The sequence below is a fragment of the Myotis yumanensis genome, unplaced genomic scaffold (assembly GCF_028538775.1).
Source record: "Myotis yumanensis isolate MYYU_CA2020_CCGP unplaced genomic scaffold, mMyoYum1.0.hap1 SCAF_30, whole genome shotgun sequence".
Lineage (NCBI taxonomy): Eukaryota > Metazoa > Chordata > Mammalia > Chiroptera > Vespertilionidae > Myotis > Myotis yumanensis.
This window is the reverse complement of record NW_027223781.1, coordinates 725,015-738,731: the sequence shown is the minus strand read 5'-3', so window position 1 is coordinate 738,731 and position 13,717 is coordinate 725,015. Positions and strand designations below refer to the sequence as shown.

Below are 13,717 nucleotides of genomic sequence, written 5' to 3'. Positions count from 1 at the left end.
TTTGGTGCCCCTCATCGCTTTGTCATTGTCCAGCTCGGCATCCAACTGCTCAGTGCCACCCATTGAGTTTTCAGCGTCCTTCTGGGTGTCCAATTGCTCATTGCCCCTCATCAGGTTGTAAGCGTCCTTCAGGGTGTCCAACATTTTGGTGCCCCTCATCGATTTGTAAGTGTCCAGCTGGGCCTCCAACTCCTAAGCTGAGATATGTTGCTTTGAATGGCGGCCAGTGCCCCTGCCTGTATGCCGGTTGCCTCCGAGGGCGCGGCCCTGAGTGCAGCTGCCAAAGCCTCCATATACTCAGAGTGTGTGCGTGAGTGCCTGTGTGGTTTTTCCCGCGCTAGTGCGTAGGGGTTAGGGTGGGGTGGGGGTGGGGGACGGGGCCCTCGGGGAGGCGCAATCATTGATTAGTCCTTTGACCCAGCAGCTGCCCGTGCCTGTCCTAGGGCCTGGCAGACATAGGTGGCCAGACAGCCATGGCCCTGCTCTCAAGAGGACTCGGTAGTGTGCTGTTCCCCAGGGGGCTTTTATGAGAATCCATGTGAGAGACGATCATCTGCGTGATGGAATGCCAAAGGAAACCACACTGTGAGAACTCCTTGCTAGATTCAGCTCGCCATCCGAAATGCCTCTTCCCGTTTCAGGGTGACTTCTCCCCTACCTGGACATCATTTTGGCTTCCTGGGAGCATGTTGGTATCCACGACAGTTGACGGACCTGACATCCACAAGGGATAACCCAACCGAATCCTTGGTTTGTAAATTGGGACTGGAGGTCCCCTGCTCCATGATGTCTAAGATAAAAACAGGGTGTGTAAAGAACCAAAAAAAAAAGAAGAAGTGTTTAGAACTCTGTCTCCTCGCCCCACTTAGCAGAGACAGAGAATGATGTCCCACCAAGATTTTTCCGTGAGAGCCATTGATATGCCCGAATGAACTTTCCTGAGCAGGGTCGTGCCATGCAGAGGCACCTAGCACCTGAGACAGAAGATCTTGGCTGTATCTTTATAAGATCCTGTTGAAGAGAACATAGACGGAGGGAGCTGCCGTGTTTCCAAGCAGCCATAGGGGAAAGGGCTGTGTGAACCTGAATGTATGTGTTCAATCTGCATAAGGAAAACTCACACACCAACACTTTGCTTATTTCGCATCAGATTATATTGTTCAAATATGGGCAAGCATTGCTGACCTGAAAGATGAATTTCTTACAAAATTCTACATTCAAAGTTACCAGATCACCCTAGCTTGCCGCAATGGATGTCACAGTTCTATAAACAACTTTCATTTCCACAGACATTTCATTACTTTCTCAGCTGTGTGTTCAAGGGCTCTTTACAATTGTTCACACAGGCAGATACACACACACACACACACACATACACACACACACAGTAAACATGCCCTCATATTTTTTAATATAAAAACAACTATGTATGTGTGTTTCCATTTGGGATTGCTGTATCCTTGGTGTGGGATATTTTAGGTTGAGTAAGAATTAAGAGATCAGCAAATGCCTCGCCTTTCAGACACAGTGGTTTGTACTCTGTGAATGGTCACGTACATGACAAGTGTTGTTTGATGAATGAAAGGTTTCACCTGATTTAACCCTGCATCATTTCACTCGAGTGAATAATGTGTAAACAGTGTTGGCCTTTTACGATTCCCTCTCCTTTGTTGAGCTCTGTCATGTTTTCTCGGGGAAGGACCATGACTGGAGGATTTTCCACATAGGTGACATGCCTAGGGCTCTTCTCCCATTTAGGGACTCTGGTGTCTCACGAGATTCACATGTTGACTGAATGGGTTCCCACACTGACCGCATTCACATGGACTGTCTGGTGTGTGTTATGTGGGAACTTGTCGTCAGCTCAGACATTTGACGGAAAGCCTTCCCACACATGGGACATACATGTGGTTTCTGCCCCGTGTTCATTCTCTGGTGCTGGTTCAGGCCAGAGCTTTGAATAGTGGCATTCATAGCATTGCTTGCCTGGATGGACTCAATGGTGCTTTTCTGTGGTAAGATCTTTGATTGAGAGCTCTGTCACATAGGGGACATTCATGTGGTTACTCTCCTGTGTGGCTGGCCTCATCCTGTCTAAGGAAAGAACTCTGACTGAAGGCTTTCCCACACTCACAGCATTCATAAAACTTCTCTCCATTGTGCATTTCATTGTGGTTTCTAAGCCCAGATCGTTGCAGAAAGCATTTCCCTCGTAGGTGACATTCACATGGTTTCTCTCTAGGGTGTGTAATGTTCTTCCCTCTGAGGTTCAAAACACTCCTGAAGGGCATGCAAGCATCACACTGTTGTGTGCATGTCATTGTGTCTACTAAGGCATTCATCTAGTCCAGGTGACTTTCCGCAATGTTGGCTGACATCTGGTTTCTTTCTTACATGAACTGAGGAATGTGGAGACACGGCTGACCTATGAGTAAATTCATCACTCCTATCAGCCCTTAGCACACTTCTTCTAGAAGCTGTGGAGAGCTCTCATTCTCACCGCATGGTGGGGGCAGGGGTAGGATTCTGGACATGTTCTGAAGTCGTCAAGGTCAGGGAGGGATCCTCAGATGGGGTTAGGGTGGGCATGGACTGAGGGATTCTGAGAGGGGCACTGTGGCTGCTGAAGGACGACAAGGGAGAGGCACCTCTGGAGGGTGAATTCCTAAGGGCTTTTAGTGTCCCTGAGGGTGGGGATGTCCTTGACTGTGAGAGAGGAATTAGGCAGGGACCTAGAGTTGGAGCCCAAACTACTGTCATTTCAAGGAACATCAGACTCCACTCTCCTCTCAGGGACCGGAGCTTTGTGGCACAACCATGATGCCAAACATGATCTGACATGATCAGAAATGACACCCAATCACAAACACGACATATTGTGCAGAATTTTATTAGTATGGGATAAAAAGTATATGCAGCAGAATTTAATAAATCATTTCATACACCATAATACATAAAATAAAATAAGTAAAATACTCCCCTCAACAAGACATGATGCGTCTTCCCGGTGTTCAATGTTGCCCCCTCGAAAAGGGGGTGAATCCTCTGAGTCCAGGAAATGCGAGGGGAAAAGCACAAGGAAGCTATAAATGAAAGCAGGGTCTACTCTGCCGAGATTCTCAGCCCTAGGCTTGTTGTCTTGGTCGGCGACCTTGTTCACCAAGCAAGCTTTCAGGGGAGAGTTTTCGAGAAGACCCGGTCCCGGGACATAGAGGCCGCTGGAGTACCTGGCTAGAACCTGGCTAGGCCACTGATCAAGTGGAATTGCCCCCCGTGCCTGATGGGTGTGGGCACCAGACGCTTCAACAAGCCCCCCACCCCAGTTGCAGACAGTGAGTGACACTCGCCCTCTGCCATTCTCCAGAAGCACCGCCCGCAGCGCCACTGGGATGTTAGGCAGCCGCCTCCTCAGCCCCAGCTTCCATGCTTCGCCCCAGTGTGAACCGGCCACGGAGGACCACAGCCCGCAAAGCACTGCCGAATTGAGGAGCCCACGGGCCCTGAAGACAGGATGGTGCCCGGCCTGCAAGGCCCCCCGGTGCCCTGGGCCACAAACGTGCGCACCTCAGTGCTGGTCGTGGCTGAAGGCTGTGTCCTGCCTAGCATCAACACGGTCCTGGAGCCCCAATGGGAGCCGGAGCCCACGTTTGTCCCGGCAGTGTCTCTGGTCCCTGAGGCCCGCTTGGGCTCTGGAGAGGGGGCGCACTCGCCCGTCGGCCTGGAACCCGGCACTCTCCTGGAAGATGCTCCCGCGAGAGCCTCACCATCCAGCAGGAATTCTTCTGCACGTCAACCCCACACATCACCCTCCCAATAGAGGCCCCCAACCAGGACGAGGAGGTGTCATCCTGGTTCCAGGCTCCCTTGATGCTCCCTTCAGGCTGGCTCACTGGAACCCGGTCAGACAGCCCACTGCTCCCACACGGACCCATCCGAAGGCCAGGGCCTTGAGCACCAATGCATAGTCCAGAGAGACACACGCCTGGGCCCTATTCCAACCTGAGCTTCAACCTGTAGAAGCCCTTCCCCAGCTCACCACTCCAAACTCTACCTCTGTCTCCCAGCCCCAGTCCAGGTCCTCGAGTGCGCCGCCCCTGGCAGCATGCTCTCTGGGCTGCTCCGAAGGCCAGGAAATGCCTGTTTTAGGAATGAATGGGATGCAATCCCTCCTCAAGGGGCTGATGACCAGGAGAAGGGATTCTGAAAGCTGTTGTGAGTTTACCACACATCTGAAACCAATGAATAAAGACAGATGCTCTTTTGATGCAGGCTGCTTTGCAGAATTGTCGATCAATGGTGACCACCAGATAAAGCACTGGCAAGTCCCTGCATGCATGGATCTAGGCCAGGACGTCGTCTTGCACTGCTTACTGAGGGGGAGCTGGCGGGGTGCTTTGTCCAATGAGGGAGTTGAAAAAAACAAAAACACAAACAAATATCTTAAAAATAACCCTCCTTATAAAATCCTTCTTTAAAAAGAATAAACTCTTTAAAAAAAAAAAAACCCTACTTAGAAATGACATCAATCCAGCCTTTTAATGCACAGAAGCTTAGGCAAGCCCAAGTGGCCTGGCCCGGACTTGGTCTCTAGTGGGGGCTTGACCAGCCATCCAGAGAGGGAGCGTGGCGGGGCGGGTGTCCACCAGATGACCCTGGTAAGGCGGGGCCGTCCCGCCCTGTGCTGGTCGAGAATCTCCAATGCAAGCCGCCCTCCTGCAGCCAGAGCCCTCTGCCTGGACTTGACCTGAGCGGGGAAGGACAAGCAAGGGGCTAGCTAATATACAAAACTATACATGTCAACTTCAGCCTCTGCCTCCCATGACCTCCAAGGCTAGCTTCATTCGATGTGTCTGCGTCTCCAGCCTACCCCCGTCCTCCACCCACCCACACCCACACCCCACCCTCTCTGGGCCCATTCCCTTTGAGGAATGAATGCCAGGCGAAGCCACGTTCAGCAGAACCTGTCCTTTCGGTTCTTTGGGTGAATGCCACCTGAAGGGGCGTGCCGTGTAGAGCCTCCCTTGGGGCATGTGCGCCCCCACCTGAAACTTGAGGCCCAACCGGTGACGCTTTCACTCCTGGGGGTGGCTGATTGGTGGAGCCAGTGGGCAGCTGGTTTGGCTCCTCCTACCACGCTCTGGAGCTATAAAAGAAAGCCTGGTCTACTCTGAGGAGCTTCTCAGCCCTAGGCTTGTTGTCTTGGTCTTCGACCTTGTTCACCAAGCAAGATTTCAGGGGAGAGATCTCGCCAAGACCCGGTCCCGGGACATAGAGGTTGCTGGAGTACCTGGCTCGAAATTGGCTAGGACGCTGATCAAGTGGACTTGCCCCACGCCAAAGGGGTGTGGGCGCCAGAGGCTTCACAAAGTCCACCCGCCCAGTTGCAGACAGTGAGTGACACTCGCCCTCTGCCATTCTCCAGAAACACCGCCTGCAACGCTACTGGGATGTTAGGCAGCCGCCTACTCAGCCCCAGCTCCCATGCTGCACCCCAGTGTGAACCGGACTCCGGAGGACCCCAGCCCGCCAAGCGCTGCCGGATTGAGGAGCCTGTGGGCCCTGAAGACGGGATGGCGCCCAGCCTGCAAGGCCCCCTGGTGCTCTGGGCCGCAGACGCGCTCACCTCAGAGCTGGTCGTGGCTGAAGGCTGTTCCCTGCCTAGCATCAACACGGTCCTGGAGCCCCAACGCAAGCCCACGTTGGTCCCGCCAGTATCTCTGGTCCCTGAGGCCCGCTTGGACTCTGGAAAGGGAGCGCACTCGCCCGTCGGCCTGGAACCCGGCACTCTCCTGGATGATGCTCCCACAGGAGCCATCACTATCCAGCAGGAATTCTGCACGTCAACCCCACACATCGCCCTCCCAATAGAGGCCCCCCACCAGGACAAGGAGGTGTCGTCCTGGTTCCAGGCTCCTTTGATGCTCCCTGCAGGCTGGCTCACTGGAACCCGGTCAGACAGCCCACTGCTCCCACACGGCCCCATCCTAGGGCCATGGCCTCGAGCCCCAACGCCTAGTCCAGAGAGAAACACGCCTGGGCCCTACTCCAACCTGAGCTTCAACCTGTGGGAGCCCTTTCCAAGCTCACCGCTCCAAACTCTACCTCTGTCCCCAAGCCCCAGTCCAGGTCCTCGGGAGCGCCGCCCCTGGCGGCATGCTCTGGGGCCTGCTCCAAAGGCCTGGAAATGCCTGTTTTAGGAATGAATGGGATGCAATCCCTCCTCAAGGGGCTGAGGATCAGGAGAAGGGATTCTGATAGCTGTTGTGAGTTTACCACACATCTGAAACCAATGAATAAAGACAGATGCTCTTTTGATGCAGGCTGCTTTGCAGAATTGTCGATCAATGGTCACCACCAGGTAAAGCACCGGCAAGTCCGTGCGTGCATGGAGCTAGGCCAGGACATTGTCTTGCATTACTTACCGAGCGGGAGCTGGCAGGGTGCTGTGTCCAATAAGGGAGTTGAAAACAAACAAACAAACAAACAAACAAAAATCTTAAAAATTACCCTCCTTATAAAAACTTTCTTTAAAAAAAATAAACTCTTTAAAAAAAAAAACCCCTCCTTAGAAATGACATCAATCCAGCCTTTCAATGCCCAGAAGCTTAGGCAAGCCCAAGTAGCCTGGCCTGGACTTGGTCTCTAGGTGGGGGCTTGACCAGCCATGCAGGGAGGGAGCGTGGCAGGGCGGGTGTCCACCAGATGACCCAGCTCAGGCGGGGCCGTCCTGCCCTGTGCTGGTCGAGAAGCGCCAATGCAAGCCACCCTCTTGCAGCCAGTGTCCTGTGCCTGGACTTGACCTGAGCATGCAAGGACCAGCAAGGGGCACCCTAATATACAAAGCCATACACCTTTTATTCACATCAACTTCAGCCTCTGCCTCCCATGACCTCCAAGGCCAGCTACATTCGGTGTGTCTGCGTCTCTGGGCTACCACCTTCAGACCTCTCCCCACCCCCCCCCCCCCCCCCCCGCATCCCCCACCCACGCCCGGCCCATTCCCTTCGAGGAATGAATGCCAGGCGAAGCCACGTTCAGCAGAACCTTTCATTTTGGTACTTTCGCAGGGCCTAGCTTGGGGGCATGTGCGCCCAACAGGTGACGCTTTCACAGTTGTCACAGTCCAGGGGGCGGCTGATTGGTCGAGCGGCTGATTGGGCTCCTCCCACAAGGCTCTGGGGCTATAAAAATAAGCAGGGTCTTGTGTGCGGAGCTTCTCAGCCCTAGGCTCCTTGTCTTGGTCGCCATCGCCTTCCTCGTTCTCCAAGGGAGCTTTCAGGGGAGAGGTCTCGCCAAGACCCGGTCCTGGGTCATAGAAGCCGCTGAAGCACCTGGCTAGCACCTGGCTAGGCTGCTGATCAACTGAACGCCGTCTCCGTGCCGTTTCGTCTTCGCCGGCTCTGTCCCCGCCTTTGGGAACACCTGGAACGCCTGGGCTGGGGCCCCAGCAGAGGCAAAGGAGGAGCTAGCCATATCCCAAGATGATGAAGAGAATGGAAAGTCATCCTGAGCTGCCGCCAGAGCTCATCCAAAAGCCTCGCAGCCGCCTGCACATACACTTGCTGGAGTCTACGCAGGCTCTCCATGCACTGGGCCAAAGGAGGAAGGATGAGAAAGCTGGCCAGGACCCCAACATCTGGAGCCCGCACAGGAACAGCTCCTGCGCAGCGCGGGAAGTGACGGACGGCTGAGCTGAAGCGCTGCCTCGATCCCAGGCCGACTCCGCGCCTGCAATGGCCAACAAAGTGAACATGTCTGTGGACGACGTCACTCAGCTGAACCGGAGCCAGCGGGGAGGCCGCGGCGGGGCTGGCACCCCAACAAAGGCAGAGGAGAAGCTCGCTATTCCCAAGAGGAAGAGGAAGAGAAGTCATCCTGAGCTGCCGAAAGAGGCCATCTAAAGGCCTCGCAGTGGCCTCCAGAGGCACTTGCTGGAGTCTGTGCAGGTTTCCCATGCACTGGGCAAGAAGAGTGATGTGAAAGCAGACCCGTCTTCCTCGCGGGCCCTGGGAAGCTCAAGTAACGCCAAAGGCCAACTAGCCACGTCAGGTTTTCCAACAACCTCTGGATGCACGCTGCATGAGGGGGCCATGTCTAATGGGGTTTATATGCTGCCGAGCTCGGCCAATGGAGGCGTGAAGCCAGTGGTGTCCAGCACACACCTGCTGGACTTTCTGGGGCAGCTGGAAGGTTACACACCTACCATCCCAGATCCGGTGACTCGTTTCTACCTGAACCGCGCTGGCTTAGAAGCTGCAGACCCTCGCATAGTTAGGCTCTTCTCCATAGCTGCCCAGAAATTCATCGCAGATATTGCCAAAGATGCACTGCAGCTGTGCAAAACGAAGGGCAACGCCTCTCATGGCTTCGGCAAGTACACTCTAACCATGGAGGACTTGGCCGCTGCCTCAGCAAGTATGGCATCGATGTGAACACACCGCCCTATTTCACCTGAGCCACCCAACCTATATGTACTTGTCTGCCCCCTAATCCCCCACACCGGCCTGTTTTCATAATAAACTTTATTTGGACAGAAATAAAATCGTCATTCCTGTCTAGTCTATTCTGATTGGCTAGTTCCTTACACAGCAGGGATTTTTAATTGGTTTGCAAGCCCTTTTTCTAAGGTCCCTGTTGGCTGCGCCCCGCCGTTGGCGTCGCCATCCGGGGCCTGCTCCCAAGACCCGGAGAGGCCTGTTTTAGGAACGAACGGGGTGCAATCCCTCACTGATTATCAAGGGGGGAGCTGGCGGGGTCCTCTGGTCAAAGAGGGAGTTTTTTTCTTTTTTTTTTTTAAACAACAAACAACAACAAAATAAATAAATAAAAACCTCCTTTAAAAAAAACCACCTTAAAAACAAACAAACAAACGAACAAACAAACAAAACCCGTTCCTTAGAAATGACATCAATCGAGCCTTTCAACTCAATGCACAGACGCTTGGGCAAGCCCACGTGGCCTGGCCGGGACTTGGTCTCTGACCATCCATCCAGAAAGGGAGCATTGTGGGTTTCCGGGAGGTGGACCAGATGACCCAGCCAGGGCAGGGACGTCCCGCCCTGTGCTGGTCGAGAAGCGCCTAGGCAAGACGCCCTCCTGCAGCCAGAGCCCTGTGCCTGGACTTGACCTGAGCAGGGAAGGACAAGCAAGGGGCTCGCTAATATACAAAACCATACACATTTTATACACATCAACTTCAGCCTCTGCCTCCCATGACCTCCAAGGCCAGCTTCATTCGGTGTGTCTGCGTCTCCAGTCTACCCCGCCCGCCACGCACCCACAACAACACCCCACCCTCTCCCGGCCCATTCGCTTCGAGGAATGAATGCCAGGCACAGCCCATGTTCAGTAGAATCTTTCCTTTCGATCCTTTGGGTGAATGCCACCTGAAGGGGCATGCTGGGCGGGGCCTCCCTTGGGGCATGTGCGCCCCCACCTGAAACATGAGGCGCAATCGGTGACGCTTTCACTCCTGGGGGTGGCTGATTGGTGGAGCCGGTGGGCAGCTGGTTTGACTCCTCCCACACGCTCTGGAGCTATAAAAGAAAGCACGGTCTACTCTGCCAAGATTCTCAGCCCTAGGCTTGTTGTCTTGGTCATCCACCATGTTCACCAAGCAAGCCTTCAGGGGAGAGATCTCGCCAAGACCCGGTCCCTGGACATAGAGGGAGCTGGAGTACCTGGCTAGAACCTGGCTAGGCCACTGATCAAGTGTACTTGCCCCCCGCGCCCGACGGGTGTGGGCGCCAGACGCTTCACCAAGCCCGCCCCCCCCGCCCCCCCCCCCCCCCCCGGTTGCAGTCAGTGAGTGACACTCGCCCTCTGCCATTCTCCAGAAGCACCGCCCGAAGCGCCACTGGGATGTTAGGCAGTCACCTCCTCAGCCTCAGCTCCCATGCTGCACCTCAGTGTGAACCGGCATCCGGGGACCCCGGCCCTCCGAGTGCTGCCAAATTGAGGAGCCTGTGGGCCCTGAAGATGGGATGGCGCCCAGCCTACAAGATCCCTCGGTGCCCTGGGCCGTAGACGCGCTCACCTCAGTGCTAGTCATGGCTGAAGGCTGTGCCCTGCCTAGCGTCAACACGGTGCTGGAGCCCAAACCCGAGCCCGAGCCCAGGTCGGTCCTGTCAGTGTCTCTGGTACCTGAGGCGCGCTTGGGCTCGGGAGATGGGGCGCACTCGCCCGTCAGCCTGGAACCCAGCGCTCTCCTGGATGATGCTCCCACGGGAGCTGTCAACATCCAGCAGGAATTCTTCTGCACGTCAACCCCACACATCGCCCTCCCAATAGAGGCCCCCCACCAGGACAAGGAGGTGTCGGCCTGGTTCCAGCCTCCCTTGATGCTCCCTGCAGGCTGGCTCACTGGAACCCGGTCAGACAGCCCCCCACTCCCGCATGGCCCCATCCGAGGGCCATGGCCTCGAGCACCGACGCCTAGTCCAGAGAGACACGCTCCTGGGCCCTACTCCAATCTGAGCTTCAACCTGTGGGAGCCTTCCTCAGCTCACAGCTCCAAACTCTTTCCCCGTCCCCTAGCCCCAGTCCAGGTCCTTGTGTGCGCCGCTCCTGGAGGCACGCTCTAGGGCCTGCTCCCAAGGCCTGGAAATGCCTGTTTTAGGAATGAACGGGATGCAATCCCTCCTCAAGGGGCTGATGACCAGGAGAAGGGATTCTGAAAGCTGTTGTGAGTTTACCACACATCTGAAACCAATGAATAAAGACAGATGCTCTTTTGATGCAGGCTGCTTTGCAGAATTGTCTATCAATGGTCACCACCAGGTAAAGCACCGGCAAGTCTGTGCGTGCATGGAGCTAGGCCAGGACGTCGTCTTGCACTGCTTACCGAGGAGGAGCTGGCGGAGTGCTGTGTCCAATGAGGGAGTTGAAAAAACAAACAAACAAACAAAAACCTTAAAAATAACCCACCTTATAAAAAACTTCTTTAAAAAAATAAACTCTTTTAAAAAAAAACCCCTCCTTAGAAATGACATCAATCCAGCCTTTCAATGCACAGAAGCTTAGGCAATCCCATGTGGCCTGGCCCGGACTTGGTCTCTAGGTGGGGGCTTGACCAGCCATCCAGAGAGGGAGCGTGGTGGGGCGGTTGTCGACCAGATGACCCAGCTCAGGCGGGGCCGTCCCGCCCTGTGCTGGTGGAGAAGCGCCAATGCAAGCCACCCTCCTGTAGACAGAGCCCTGTGCCTGGACTTGACCTGAGTGGGGAAGGATAAGCAAGGGGCTCGCTAATATACAAAACCATACACAGTTTATACACATCAACTTCAGCCTCTGCCTCCCATGACCTCCAAGGCCAGCTTCATTCGGTGTGTCTGCGTCTCCGGTCTACCCCCATCCGCCACCCACCCACACCCACACACCACCCTCGCCCGGCCCATTCCCTTCGAGGAATGAATGCCAGGCACAGCCACGTTCAGCAGAACCTTTCCTTTCGGTCCTTTGGGTGAATGCCACCTGAAGGGGCATGCTGTACAAGGCCTAGCTTGGGGCATGTTCCCCCGCACCGGAAACTTGACGCCCAACCTTTGATGCTTTCACTCCCGGGGGCGGCTGATTGGTGGAGCAGGCGGGCGGCTGGTTTGGCTCCTCCCACCACGGTCTGGGGCTATAAAAGAAAGCTCGGTGTACTCTGCCAAGCTTCTCAGCCCTAGGCTTGTTGTCTTGGTCGGCGACCGTGTTCACCAAGCAAGCTTTCAGGGCAGAGATCTCGCCAAGACCAGTCCCGGGACATAGAGGCCGCTGGAGTACCTGACTAGAACCTGGCTAGGCTGCTGATCAGGTGGACTTGCCCCCCGCACCCGACAGGTGTGGGCACCAGACGCTTCACCAAGCCCGCCCTCCCCCGCCACCCCAGTTGCAGTCAGTGAGTGACACTCGCCCTCTGCCATTCTCCAGAAGCACCGCCCACAGCGCCACTGGGATGTTAGGTAGCTGCCTCCTCAGCCCCAGCCTCCATGCTGCGCCCCAGTGTGAACCGGCCTGGGAAGGACTCCGGCCCACCAAGCGCTGCGGTATTGAGAAGCCCGCGGGCCCTGAAGATGGGATGGTGCCCAGCCTGCAAGGCCCCCCAGTGCCCTGGGCCACAGACACGCTCACCTCAGTGCTGGTCGTGGCTGAAGGTTGTGCCCTGCATAGAGTCAACTCGGTGCTGGAACCCCAACCCGAGCCCGAGCCCACGTTCGTCCCGCCAGTGTCTCTGGTCCCTGAGGGGGGCTTGCGCTCGGGAGAGGGGGCACACTCGCCCGTCGGCCTGGAACCAGGCGCTCTCCTGTATGCTCCAAGGGGAGCCATCACCATCCAGCAGGAATTCTTCTGCTCGTCAGTCCCACACCGCCAAGCGCTGCTGAAATGATTGGTAGAATCAACATCATTAAATTGTCTCTACTGCCAAAGCAATCTATAAATTCAACGCACTTCTCATTAAAATACCAAGGGCATATTTCACAGACCTAGAACCAACTCTTCAAAAATTCATCTGGAAGAAAAAACGACCCCGAATAGCTGCAGCGATCCTGAGAAAGAACAAAGTAGGTGGGATCTCAATGCCAAATTACAAAGCCACTGTTCTCAAAACTGCCTGGTACTGGCACAAGAACAGACATATAGATCAATGGAATAGAATAGAGAGCCCAGAAATCATCCCTAACCAATACACTCAATTAATATTTGACAAAGGAGGCAAGAACATACAATGGAGTCAAGATAGTCTCTTCAATAAATGGTGTTGGGAAAATTGGACAGATACATGCAAGAAAATGAAACTAGACCACCAACTTACACCATACACAAAAATAAACTCAAAATGGATATAGGACTTAAATATACAATGGGAAACCTTAAAAATACTAGAAGAATCCAAAGGCAACAAAGTCTCAGACATATGCTGAAGCAATATCTTCACCGATACTGATCCTAGGGCATTGGAAACTAAAGAGAAAATAAACAAATGGGACTACATCAAAATAAAAATTTTCTGCACAGCTAAAGAAACCATCAACAAAACAACAAGAAAGCCCACTACATGGGAGAATATATTTGCCAACATTATATCTGATAAGCACCTATTCTCCAACATTTATAGGGAACTCATACAACTTAACAAAAGGAAGATAAACAATCCAATCAAAAAATGGGCAAAGGACCTAAATAGACATCTTTCAAAAGAGGACATTCAGAAAGCCAAGAGACATATGAAAACATGCTCAAAGTCGCTAATCATTCGAGAGATGCAAATCAAAACAACAATGATGTACCATCTCACACCTGTCAGAATGGCTATCATCAGCAAATCAACAAATGATAAGTGCTGGAGAGGATGTGGAGAAAAAGGAACACTTGTGCACTTCTGGGGGGAATGCAGACTGGTGCAGCCACTATGGAAGACAGTATGGAGTTTTCTCAAAAAACTGGAAATGCAACTCCCGTTTGACCCTGTGATCCCACTTCTAGGAATATATCCCAAGAAACCAGAAACACCAACCAGAAAGGATATATGAACCCATATGTTCATAGCAGCACAATTCACCATAGCTAAGATCTGGAAACAGCCTAAGTGCCCATCAGTAGATGAATGGATTAGAAACCTCGGGTACATCTGCACGATGGAATACTATGCTGCTGTAAAAAAGAAGGAACTCTTACCTTTTGCAACAGCATGGATGGAACTGAAGAGCATTATGCTAAGTGAAATAAGCCAGTC

General features: G+C 53.8%; 1 protein-coding gene across 1 annotated transcript; it reads left to right on the top strand.

Annotated features, from left to right (window-relative positions):
• The first annotated feature begins 5,447 nt into the window (after positions 1-5,447).
• LOC139000802 (proline-rich protein 23C-like) lies at positions 5,448-6,197 on the top strand. The gene has a single exon (XM_070402824.1). It carries the CDS (start codon positions 5,448-5,450, stop codon positions 6,195-6,197), a length of 750 nt encoding a protein of 249 aa, XP_070258925.1.
• Positions 6,198-13,717: the final 7,520 nt, after the last annotated feature.